The sequence below is a fragment of the Macrotis lagotis genome, chromosome X (genome assembly GCF_037893015.1).
Source record: "Macrotis lagotis isolate mMagLag1 chromosome X, bilby.v1.9.chrom.fasta, whole genome shotgun sequence".
NCBI classification, from domain to species: Eukaryota; Metazoa; Chordata; class Mammalia; order Peramelemorphia; family Peramelidae; genus Macrotis; species Macrotis lagotis.
In genome coordinates this window covers 515,594,991-515,608,726 of record NC_133666.1, presented here as the reverse complement: position 1 = coordinate 515,608,726, position 13,736 = coordinate 515,594,991, and the positions used below count along the sequence as shown (strand labels likewise).

The following is a 13,736-nucleotide window of genomic DNA, read 5'->3' as shown; positions in this document are numbered from 1 at the left end:
AGCATTAAATCATCCTATTCTACACCTCATTTTTTTAGATGGACTAAGCTGAGATTAAGTGTCAGTGTCTTCTGGTCAGAGAGAGATGTGTTCTCCAGGTAGGCACTACTCTTTAGAAGTGGTGAAACACAAGACTACTACCAAGTGTGTGGTATATTAGAAAAGACATTTAATTAGCAGTCATTAACACCCAAGTCCTCACCAGAGTTTTATATGCCACCAATTCACTGGGTGACCTTGGCAAAGAAGCAGGTGTATTCACTCATGATATACAGTCTTTTTTTTTATTGTGTCACTCATTACTCACTGGGCTGTGGTTTGCCCATCTGTCAAATGAGGGAATTCTGTGGTGACTTGTAAAGTCCCTTCCCACTGACATGCTGTCCTAGCTCATTTAGTGATCTTCCTAAGGAGGCCACCAGGTGGCGAAGTGGAGTTGGGAAACAGGAGAGTTGTACAGTTATTCCAGTCGTGTCAGACTCATTGATCCCATTTGGGGTTCTCTTGGCAACAATACTGGAGCTGTTTGCCATTACTTCTACAGATAATTTTACAGATGAGGAAACTGAGGCAAATAGGGTTAAGTGACTTGCCAAGGGTCAGCTAATAAGTGTCTGAGGTCAAATTTGAACTCAGGGAAATGAATCAGAGACTTTGTTTCACAAAAAAAACAAAACAAAAAAAAAAACTCTTACCTCTGACACCAGTTTAAATTAACTCCATAGTAAAAAACAAACTAGGTGTTTATTTCAAACTTAAGAAATTTTGAGAGCCAAATAATTCAAAAATATAATCCTTCTATCGAGTTCTTTTACAAAAGCAAACAATTATCTGGATTCTAAAAGCTTAGAATTCATGACAAGGATTACAATGTGAATGTGAAGCCAATTTGAACAAATGCCTATTACGAAATATAATTGAAGTTTAATTTGAAAATATAATAGTGCTTTCTACTTCATACTTGGTCATCACAAGTTCAATGGCATACGTGAAAATTTAGAATCCTTTATGTGAGTGCCTCACTTAACACTGCTTTAATGAGTTTGCACTTCATTTAGAACTCACGTAGTCCTCTAAATCAGTGTTTTGCCAAACTAAAAAAAATCGCTTATGTTACAGCACCTAACAAACACAGTCTATGAAAAGAAAAATTGATAGGATAGCTCTAAGATCAGGGGATGTGACAAGAGTACTCTTAAGAAAGTCACTTCATTTCTCTCAGACTCAGTTTCCTCATCTGTAAAATAGGCATAATAATAGTGCCTACTTCATAAAGTTGTGAGGTTCAAATGAGATTAAGAATATAAAATTTTGCATGCCTTTGTATGCCTTAACATAGCATATACATTATTTCTCAGAATAGCTTATAGTGGTCTTAAAATCAACTGTCCAGTCTTCACGTATCTTATATCCCTACCCTCAAAACCTACAATTTTCTTTGCAATCTAATGACACCATCTCTTTATAGTTCCTCAAACCAGACACCATCTCTAGACTCATGGATGTCTTTAGGTTTGCAATGCTCTTCCTCTTTATCTGTCTCTAGTCTTCCTTCCTGCTATCAAATGCCACTAAAATCTCATTTGCTACTGGAAATTTTTCTTTATCCCTCTTAATTTTAATGCCTTCCCTGTGTTGATTATATGCAATTTGTCCTGTCTAGAGCTTGTTTGTGCATAGTGGATTGCATGCTGTTTCCCTTCCTCCCTCCCTCCTATAGTTTGCTTTTCTTGCCTCTCTGTATCCCCTTAGTGCTTAGCATAGTGATTAGAATGCAGTAGGTGCTTAATAAGTGTTTGTTGAAAGACTGACTTAAAGGGGAGGAAGCTAGGAGCCCAATATCATGTCTTCTTTTCATCTTCCAGGAGAACACCTTGGGTTGATGATACTGTTCTCTCTGTCTCAGGCAGGTAATGTGGTGACTGGAGAAATGGTAGAGGAGCTTATTCTTTCTGGAGCAGACATCATCAAAGTGGGAATTGGACCAGGTAAGGACTCTCTAGAACACAGAATGGCCAGAACTGTGTGTGAGAAGTTTGACTAGGAGAGGGTGGAGGGTAGGGAGGAAGTTCCTATTGCTGGGGATGATCCATTATGAGTGAAAAGCAGAAGAGTTTAAGGGAAGCCTATGATTTCATTGATAGAAAAGTAGTTGCTTGACCCTGGAGAGTCTCTAAGTGAGTTTGGCCAAAATTTGGATGTTGGCTTGTGGTTTCAGAACATGATGAGTACAGAAGGAAAGAATGCTGGCTTCATTAATTCCTCAGCCTATGACCCTCTAAGAGGGAGGGTGAAACATCTGTGGGAAAAATGGTTCACTCTTCCCATATTAATGAAAAAAAATTATTAAGCACCTCTATATGCAAGGACACTTTAAGGCATTGGGCAATCAAAGATGGAAATTTTCCAAAGATGGAAAATATCAATGTATGACCTAAAGGAACTTATAGTCTTATTGAAAAAGGAAAATATAAAATGTGTACCTAAAACGAGTAACACAAAGTAGAATGTGATACAAAGGAGAGACAGAAAACATGTTAGGAGAATTTTGGAGAGAATGGAATGATTGAAATATTGAGTCTTATACATGGCTAGTACACATCTGAAATCTACATTTAGCTTCATATCTTGGGCTTTTCCCATATTTTTCTCCCTTGATTCTTGGGGCCAAATTTTTCCAGCCTGGCCCACGGCATAGACTTCTGACTACATATTCTTCCTATGGGCCATACTCACTCACAAGGATCTTCCCAAGAAATGCTCCTACCATGGCTTCACTCTCATAATGAAGCCTCTGGGTGAATGCTTGGAACCCAACTGACTCTTCCTTTGTGAGGAAACCTGTAGTGGTGCTGACTCTGCAACTTTCATCTATCATCTAGGAGTCCTTAGGAACTAGTTGGAAAACACCCAAGTGGAGTGCAGAGCTCCAGAGCTACCAGAATGGCTTTGTGGAGAGGTGCTGTTTAGGACAAATTGGGGTTGGACCTCTATATTCCATTAATTCATTCAACATTTATTAAGCACTTTTCATATGCCAAGGAATGGACTAGCCACAATGTTGATACTAAAATGAATAAGATAAAAAATTTTATTCTCTAAAAGCTTAAAATCTACTAAGGGGGGGATAAAACTCATACAAAAATAACTCTAATGCAAAATAAGCAAATTTAAGTTCATAAGAAGTATAAATTGTTTTGAGGTTGGACTGAAGGGGGTCACTTCTGATCAAAGGGGTAGCTTTTGGGGAGGTAGCACTTAGGTCATAATTTCAGACAGGTAGAATTTCAATGGGTGAAGTGATAGAGGAGTTGCATTCTAGACATCAGGAGCAGTGGGAATATAGATATGGATCATATTAAGGCAATGGTGAGAAGTCTAACGTGTATATTTATATAATTCTCCCTCTTTTTCTATTTACTTATTCTTTCAAAGAATTATATATTATATAGGAGGGACCTTAGAGACCACCTAATTCAACCATCTTATTACAAAGAAGAGGGAAGAGAGACTAAGAGAGTTAGGCAACTAGCCAAGTTTATCAAGGGCAGGATTGAAATCTAAGGATACTCCTTTGTACCTAACCACTATTGTTTAAGCTCATTTTCAACAGTATTTATTAGCCATCTCCTATGTACCAGGTACCTTGCCAAGTACCAGAGTTAGAAAGCAAAAAAAGTCTTTGCTCCCAAGGAGTTTACAGTTTAATTGGGGAGATAACATGCAAACTTATCTTATGTGTACATAGAAGATATATGCAGGATAATCATATACAATCTCAGAGGGAGGGCTCTATAATTAAGAAGAGCTGGGAAAGGCATCCAGCAGAAGGGAAGACTTTTGCTGAGACTTGAAGGAAGCCAGGAAAGTCAGGACAAGGAGATGAGAAGGAAGAGAATTCCACAAGGCTGCATGGGAGGAGCAGCCAGGGAAAATGCAGTCAGCAGCTGAGGTCAAAGTCACTAGATCACAGAGTGTCCGGGAAGGGAGTGACAGGTACAAAGAATGGAAAGGGAGAAGTTAGGAAGGGCTTTAAAAATCAAATAGGATTTTATATTTTTCTCCTTTGACATATGGAATAAACAAAGAGGTAAGCTTGAGCCAGATTGAAGAGAGTCTTGAGGCCTCAGCTAAGGTACTGGGGCTTTGAGCAGTTGACAATGGGAATCATTAAATAATTCACAAGAACAATCACAGATAGCAAGCAATTGTGTGCACTATGAATGGAAGGGAAATAGGCTGAAGGTGACCTGACCAGTTAGGAGGCTGTTCTAATAGCTCAAAAGGGCAGTGTTCTTTACTTTTTGGAACCAATAGAACTACTTCTTAAGGAACACATTGTAAACATACTGAGTCATAGGAAAACAGAATTATTCTTTGTAATAACAAGTAGAGGCAATCAGGAGGAAATGGTGATTGTCCTCCTTACCCTTGGCCCCAAGAAGATTCTAGAACCAGAAGGATAACAATGAACCATTACGTTTTAGATAAAAGCTTTGCTAATTTTTACCCTCTAAAGAAAGGTAGTCACCTTGGCTTGGTTGAAGGAGTAGAATGAAGTCTGAACGTTGATGTGGCACTAAAATTTTAATAGCTTTAGTTCAGTGCTGCTGCTCTTTTTGATTGTATTATTTCCCTTTCCCTTCTCCCTCCACTTCCCTCTCCTTAAAAAAGGCTAGAGGGAAGGAAAGGAAAACAAGGTTTTCTTATGCATGTCAGAAAGGAAAATGAGCATAAGAAATCTCCACTTAGGCATAAGGAAGTATTTCTTGGTTAGTCACAAGACCTGGCTCTGTCACTAACAATTAAGCATTGGGTAAATCACTTAACCTTTCATGTCCTTGGCTTCTTCATCTGAAAAATGAGGAGGTTGGACTAGATGGTCTCTAAGGTCCCATCCAACTTTGAACCAATGATCCAATGAAAGGATTAGAATAGATGATTTGGCAGAAATTACGAAAAAAGTCCCAGTTCAAGATTTCTCAAACTTGATTTTCCCTCAATCTACACCCTTAGATGTGTGCTTTGCCATTTTCAAGATGTTTTGTTGTGTGTCCAAAACAGGTCCTCTTAACTTTTTTTTTTGGTGCATGGACACCTCTGACAGTTTGCTGAAGCTGAAAGGATCTTATTTCTCAGGTTTATCCTTTAAAGGATGCTTTTAAAGTTTTCTTTTAAAAGCAAAAATATGTATAGGATTACAAAAGAAAACAATTATATGGATAGGTATCAAAATGATTTTTTTAAAGTTTCCGGTCTCCAGATTAAAAATTCCTATCTTAAAGGATTGGTAAATGTCTTAAAAAGCAGGAATACTCTACAGTTTGATCCACAGAAGGCATTTAAAAATATTTGTGGGATAAATGAACGAATGAATAACTAACAAATATAGATGGAACTTCTTAATAATGAGTTAGATATCTTTTGATCTTGGATGGTTTAGGATCTCTGCCTTTGAACAATTCTACTCTTAACCAGTAGAAATCTAGAGGTCTCCACAATCCATTGAGATGTGACAGAAAAGAACATAGATTTGAATCTTATCTTGGAAGGAGCTGGCTTGAAATTCTGTAATGTCCCATTTATAGAATATATTGGATTGGGTAATCTGTGAAAATACTTTAAGCTTTAATCTTCTAGGATGTTATCCTTTTTGAGGAGGCAGTCAATAGTCCATAATAGTTATTAACATTTATTAGACAGTTACTAATTGCTAAGCACTAGGGTTACAAATATGCCCTCAAGGAATTTACAATCTAATGGATGAAGAGAACATACAGAACAAAACTGAAAAACTGGAAGGGGAGAAGGTTGGAGAGGTCCTGTGGAATGGAGGTGCAAGCTTGGAGCACATGGTGAAGAACTTAGAGAAGTCCAAAGCCAAAGGGAGAATGAGATAAATGTCCTATTCCCTTCTCCTTAAATGAGGGATGAGAAGTTCATGGCTTCACCCTTCAGAGGTTCAAAGTATACTGATGAGATGTGAATACCAAGGTTGATTGGTTCTTGCAGGATGACAAAATTTTCTAATCATGAGGTTACTGGGAGCATGGTGGAAAAGTCCAAGTTCAAAATATGTGCAGTCAGATAGGAAATGAGTAGTGGCACTGGGGGAATAACAGATAGGAACAGATGTGGAGAGAGGATAATCATTTTAGGGTGGTCAGAGCTGTTTGGTCCTTATCATAGTCCTGCTTGTTTTTGGCTGAATATACTTCACCGAGGTTGAGGTTCAAATAGTTTAAAATTAATATTAATGGGAGGATCCATTAATAAATCCATTAATAAATAAAGTGATTCCCTTGGCCCACTCTTCAGAATCTGGAGGCTGCTCCAGAATTCTGAAGTCTTTTCTCTGGCTTGACTTAGGCTATTTGGTCCCACCCTGGATAGAATGATGATTATATGTCATTCAATCAATCAGTAACACTTATGAAGAATGTTCTATGTGCCAGACATTTTATAGGGACTGGAGATACAAGGACAAAATTGAAATAATCCCTGTCCTTAAGGAGATTGCAGTCTAACTAGAGAAAACAACACGTACATATATAGTATTATGTAAAACAGATGCAGTTGTAGGGGAAAGGCATCAACAGCTGGAGGTGGGGAGGCATGGTCAGGAAAATCTCATGTAGAAGGTGGCATTTAAGCATAGACTTAAGGAAAAGTAGAAATCCCAAGAGAAGGAGTGAAGAGGAAGTACATTTCAGTCATGAGGGAGAGCTAGAAGAAGTCATGTTGATGGGAGATGGAAGAAATGGAATGCCATGTTAGGAGGAACAGCAAAGTCCAATTTGATACAGGAAGAAGAGTATGCGTAATATGGTTGAACAGGTGGTTGGGGCCAGGTTTTTAAAGTTTTGACAAATAGGTGTTTCTGATATGATCCAGTAAAACCCTTACAGGAAGGGAATTGAGGAAGGGGCGCTACATCGTGGGAAAAGGTGGTTCCAATAGCTGAGCACTGAACTGCAGTGCTGAGGTGGTGGTTTTTGTCTTCTTCATGTACTCATCTGAACCAGGGGTGGACTATTTTATCCTTGTTCCTAAACTGGTAAATGGGAAGGTAAACATTCCACATGCCTGGCAATGGTCCTTCCATTGATGCAAATATAAACTTTACTGAAGACTGATTGTAGGGCACACAATTCTCCCTTTATCTTCCCCCATTTTTATTCGAGAAAGGCTCATAGCACAACTTGTGCCTTTCTATAGGTGAAAGGAGAAGAATTTAGCTCAGGATTAAAGTGACCATCACAAAGGGAACTGTGCAAAATGCCATAAAGCTGGCTGATCATCAGAGTTTGCTCCATTCAGTAGTCTTGCTGTATCCAGGGTGATAGGGTATGCTGGGGGAGGTCCAGATGAGAAATGAAGAGACAAACTCTACTTTGTCACTTTAACTAATTTATATGTATATGACCTTGCTTAAATGACTTTTCCTTTAAAAGTCTTACCTTCATCAAATAAAATGGAGTTAGTACCTACTTACCTCATGGATTTACTGAAAAGAACAAATGAACGTACATGATGCATTTTGAAATTAAAAGTCCTGAATTCAAGGTCCCAAATCTGACATTGATTGGCTGTGTAACTGTGTGCAAGTCACTTAATCTTTCTGGGCTAAAGCCAAGAAACTAAAGTTTTATCATGTATAGAGTAAAGGTGCTTGATCAAGTTTATCTGCTAAAAGGAGCATGGTAGAGTGGGAAAAGACCAGTCTCAGAGTTAGAGGATTTGAGTCCAATTTTTCTGCTTCTGCTTGTTGTCTAGAAACCTTGGGCAAGACAGTCACTTACCTGTGCCTCATTTTCCTCATCTATAAAACAAGAAGTTTGAACTAATAAACTTTTGAGTTATTGTCCAGTTTTAGAACAATGATCCTCTGATCTAGTATTTTTTCCACTTTAAAAAGTCTGTGCTATATAAATATAGGATATAATTATGCCTTGAAAAATTGTAGGGATCCTTACAAGGATACTTTGATTCATTTGGTCCTGAAAGTGTAAATGTTTGTGTCTATGTGTGTGTGTCTGTCTCTGTATGTGTGTGTGTGTGTGTGTGACAGAGAGAGAGAGAGACAGATACAGAGACACAAACAGAGACAGACAGGCAGAGACAGAGAAAGAGAGAGGAAGAGACAGAGAGATATCAGGGGACAGAAACAGAGACAGAGTCAGAGACAGAAATAAAGACAAATAGAAAGGGAAAAGTGTCCTTTCAGCCCCCCACTTTGTATCACTAAATATTCCTTAATGCTTCTTATCTTGGGTCTTGTCTTCCACTTGCCAGGCTCTGTGTGTACCACTCGGACCAAGACTGGAGTGGGCTACCCTCAGCTGAGTGCTGTTATTGAGTGTGCTGACTCTGCCCATGGCCTCAAGGGACACATTATCTCCGTAAGTTGGGACTCCAGTCTGGTGGTTAGGATAGGGTACGGGCAGGGATAGGAGAGTCATGAAGGGAAATCATGGTTCTTAGCCCTTGTGTTCCCTGTGCAATATCTCTCTACCTGGAGTCACTTGTGAGCTAAGCTCCTGGGAATGTAGAATGTAGAAAGTAGAATGATATCCTAATAGTATAAAATTCACTAATGCAGACTAAATGGGTGAATGGATTTAAACAAGTTAATGAAGAGTCCAAATCATAGTATAGCTCAAAAAGAAATGTCTTGCTATGGTAATTTTATATTTTAAAATAAAAGACATTTGAATATTAATTAACTGTGACCTTGAATAAATGACTTTATTTTATTTTTATTTATTTTTATTTTTATTAAGGTTTTTGCAAGGCAAATGGGGTTAAGTTGCTTGCCCAAGGCCACACAGCTACGTAATTATTAAGTGTCTGAGAACGAATTTGAACCCAGGTACTCCTAACTCCAGGGCCGGTGCTTTATCCACTACGCCACCTAGCCGCCCCCGAATAAATTACTTTAGATCTCTAGGATTTGGTGGGCTTTTTTTTATCTGTAATAATGAAAGGATTCAAATAGATGATCTGTAAAATTCTGGCAGGCTTGTATATAGCTAGGGAGGTGGTGTAGTGGGCGATCCTGCCTCAGATACTTTCTGGCTGTATTACTCTTAATAAGTCAATTAACCTCTTTCAAGTTCACTTTCCTTATTTATTAAATGGGAATAATACTTGATGGTGCTGGAAGATGAAATGAAATAATATATGTATAATATTTTTCAAACCTTAAAATTCTATACAAATGCTAACTATTATTATTTTGAATGCTTATTCTCATAAGTTAATGATATTAATGACAAATCCTCATAGAATCCTAGAATTTTAGATTTGGAAGGCAACATTGTCCATTGACAAGTCTCATTGATTCTATCTTCACAGCATATCTCATATCTATCCGCTTTTCGCTATTCATATGACCACTGCACTAGGTCAAGCCCTTATTATTATTATTTTTTTTTTTTACTTTTTGCAAGGCAATGGGGTTAAGTGGTTTGCCCAAGATCATGCACCTAGGTAATTATTAAGTGTCTAAGGCTGGATTTGAACTCAGATACTCCTGACTTCAGGGCCAGTGCTCTATTCATTATGCCACCTAGCCATTCCCCCATATTGATTCTTGACCAGACTGTTGAAACAATCTCCCAACTAATCTTCCAGACCCTAGTACCTCCTCTTTCTCTATATTCCATGAAACTTCCAGAATCATTTTTCCAGAGTGCATGAATACAAAACTCCTATACTTTCAACCCTCACTGGTTCCCCTTTGGCTGGAAGACAAAATATATTAGGTCTAGCATTTAATGACCCCCATAATCTATCTCCCACCTACTCTTTCATACTGATTTCAGGTTAACCCCCCTCATAAATTCTGTGTCCCAGTAAAAAGAATTGGTAGTTATCTTTAGAATTTAGCATGCCCTGCTTCCTTCTCATGGACTGTCCCTTGAATTGTGAACCCTTTCTTTCTTTCCTCATCTTACATCTCAGAATTCCCATCTTCCTTGAAGTCTCAGCTCATCAGTTTAGCTACTACCCTCCCTATGAAATGTACCTTTATTCCTTCCCAGTTATTCATGTTCTCCCTGTCTCTGTCTCTCCCTCCCTCTCTCTCTCCCCTTATCTCTTTCCCCTCTGCCTCTTCATCCTCTTTCCTATCCCCTTCTTTATCTTCTTCCCCCCCCCTTTTTTCCTCCTCCCTTCTCTCCTCCCCCTCCTATCTCTGTCTTTCTCTCATCTCTCCATATAATCTTGTGTTTACTTATCTAGGTAAATGTTTTATCCACTAGGAGACTATAAACTTCATATATGTATATATGTATATATATATATATATATGTGTGTGTGTGTGTGTGTGTGTGTGTGTGTGTGTGTGTGTGTTTATTTTGTTTTTGTCTTTATATCTCCAGCTCCTAAAATAGTGTCTTGCATACAATAGACATTTAATAAATATTTATTCAATTTAGTTGATTTTTAGTATAATTCCTATTTAGTAAAGAATCATTTCTTCACCTGCCTTCACACTACTAGTACAGTTTCTGCTTAATTGTATAATTGTATTTAGTTAAGGAGTGTTCACTACCACTTGTAAAGCTTGTTGTTTTTTTGTCCACTATTCTCAGAGATCATGACATCAGGAAGGTGATGCCATGACAAGCACATGAGTTGGATTTGAGTGAGGGAGTTCTATGATACTAAATCACCAGCTTCACTTTCTCCTCCAGAGCTATCTGGGTCCAATAGCCAGGATGACTGGAAATGACCCTGGAGGCAAGGCAATCAGGGTTAAGTGACTTGCCCAATTTCACACAACTAATAAGAGTCTGAGGCTGGATTTGAACTTATGTCCTCCTGACTTCAAGGCCAGCATTCTACCCATTGTACCATCTAACTGCCCTGTAGAAACTTATTCCATTGTTGAATAGGGATATTCACTTGGAGGTTCTCCCTTTTGTGGAAATACAATCTGTTGTTGGTTTGGGTTTTTTTTTTTTTTTGGAAAACTTCTGCTCATTGAGGCAGCTGAAATATAGTTAGCATAAAGAGCACTTGACTTTGAAGTCAGAAACCTTGGATCCAACATTGAGAAAGACCTCAAACCACTCTGAGTTATAGCTTTTTAACCTACAAAATGAGCATAATAATACTTGTGGTACATCTATCATGGAACTTTCATGTGATGAGATATATATGAATTGTAAAGTAGCATTTAAAATTAGCCATTACTGTTGACCGGTTCAGTCTTCTTTGGGATCTGTATAGCACAAGTCTATTCCCCTCACCCCCTTCAAATAGTTAACCATTGCTCCCATTTTTCTTTCAGGCTTTTCTTCTTTTGATTGAACTTTTCCTTATAAAAAGTGGCTTCCATACCCTTCAAAATGTAGATTTTCTTGTTTTCTGGATTCATTCTGATAAACCAGGGGGTTCTCTTAGAGAGTGTCATATACCCATCATCAAATAAAATGACTCTTAAAGGTTGATCTGACCTGTGCAGAGTATAGGGTCACTATTGTGTACCTCTTCCAATGCAGCCTTAAATCATTTTCCTTTTGCAATGAATGCATTATACTGCTGGCTTATATTCAGAATGTGATCAGCTACTAAATCCTGAATATCATTTTCACATGAGTTGTTGGCAAACCAGATCTTCTTCCTATACTTGTGGGAATTGTTGTTTGAACCTAAATATCTTAACCTTGCATTTATTCTTGTTGAATTATATCTTGTTTTCAGCCCATCATTCCATCCTGTTATCATGGTGTCAACTAGTTACACTAGCTTTATGTTCTTTATCAATTTGGTAAATATATTTTTCTGTGTCCCTCTTTTAAAAAGTTGAATAGTATAAAACCAAGAGCAGATCTTTATGACTTTTCACAAGAAAGAGCTTCTTTTAAAGTTTTTCTATCAATCAATCATTCACTTAATCAGTGTTTATTGAATTTCTTCTATGTGTGTAATGCTACTGTGATTAAAACCCCATGGTGATCTTTCTATTTCCCATGCATCACTGAAGAACGTGCTTTAGATCAATGAGCCTGAGCTTAGTTAAATGCCTCACCTTGTAAAAGATACATGATCAGTTAAACCAAGAAATCTGGGGCTTCTCTATTAGATGGGCTCCTTAAGAGAAAAGACACTTTTTTGCCTTTCTTTGTATTCCTAAGACTTAGCACAGTGCATAGGCCAGAGCATATTATTGTTAGTTATTCAGGGGCTGTCCTTCCTCTTGCCTCCATCCAAGAAGAATGTACACTCTGGATTTCTCTCAACACTGGTAATGGGTTTTATGGACTTCATCATGCTTCCTCACATGGTTCCCCCTTATTACCAAATACACACATTTGTGAGACAGCTGTGGCCTTAGAACAAAGCAATGCTAACTGGCCTGCGGAGGAAAGGAGCCCATAACCTTGGTCTCATTAGCACTGAGCTAACTAGTTGAACTAGCTGAGGTTCAAAAGTATCATCACTTCACAACCACTTTCTAATGTTGTTTCACAATTACATTTCTGTTGCCAATAGTTCTGTATCCACTGGAAACCCATCAGACTCTTTGGTTACTGCCTTCTTGTCCAATTGCCAGCTATCTCATTTTACACTTTAGTTGCTGAAATAGCACATCTGCTCTATTAAAGTGCAGAAACAAGTCACTGCAAGGAGTCAGTTGGACCCAGGGGGTATGCTTGGGATAGTGTTTCTGTTTATTGTAATGCAGAGAGCTTTTCTTCTATACTTAAAAAAAGTAGAACTGTTTTCCAGTAAAACACAGATTTGAAAAATTCAGGGTAAGCCCAGCATATATGAAGGATATATAGACTGTCCCTTCTTTCTTACATCATTCACTAGAGCAGGGGTTGATTACCATTTTTGTACTCTGAATCCCTTGGGTAGACTGGCGAAGTATATGAACCTTCTCACAGAATTATGTCTTTAAAAGAATAAAATAAAATAAAAACAGGGATGCAAAGGAAAACAGTTATTTTGATATACAGTTAAAAATATTTTAAAAACAAGCCCAAATAAGTTAAGTAAAGTGATACAGGAGGAAAAGAGATTGGAAGCTGGAAAGTATCTTTGAAGTAATGTAGTACAATCTCTCATTTTAAAGATGAAGAAACCAAAGGCCAAATAAATGAAGCCATTTATATACTGTCTTAGGAATTAGATCATAGCTGAGTTGAAACAAGACCCAGGTTTCCCTGACTCCAATTTCAACATCTTTTCTGCCATATTATGTTTCCTCTTTATATTTGTCTTTTAAAAACATTAATCACTCCTCTTCTAAAATTCTTCAAAATATCTGTTCTTTACATTTACCCCAATTCTAGCTCTGCAGTGTTAGTGACAAAACAGCCAACTCATGTTTAACCATTTACAAGGGAATGGTATCTTGAATATTTTTTAAAAAAATTTTCATAATGCATTTTTCTATAGCAGAGATATATTTAGTTTTCATAATGAATTTTTTACCATAGCAAATCAACCTTATTAATTTTGTTTTGAGCAAACAATAAGGTCTGCTTTGGTCTTGCTCTCTTCAATATTTTTTCAATTAGTGAAGATATAGAAAGTATAATTATCAGTCAAAAGAAGATAAAAAACCCAGCAATAACTAATATCATGATGACAGGATTAAAGTTATAACATTTCAAGAAGTTGTTAATGCCAAACCCCAAATTGTAAGATTAAAGCAAATAATATAAAATGTTACATTTAGGTTTTAAAAAACTGTCCAAATAGTGAATGGAGTAAAG

At 37.6% G+C, this 13,736-nt stretch overlaps 1 protein-coding gene across 1 annotated transcript in view; it reads left to right on the top strand.

Moving 5' to 3' along the window:
- The window catches only part of GMPR (guanosine monophosphate reductase), an 80,366-nt gene that overhangs the window by 38,882 nt on the left and 27,748 nt on the right, over positions 1-13,736 (top strand). Inside the window, exons 5-6 of the mRNA XM_074207319.1 lie at positions 1,907-1,988; positions 8,296-8,402. Of these exons, the coding sequence (XP_074063420.1) occupies positions 1,907-1,988; positions 8,296-8,402 (189 nt within the window). The remainder of the gene's footprint in view (positions 1-1,906; positions 1,989-8,295; positions 8,403-13,736) is intronic.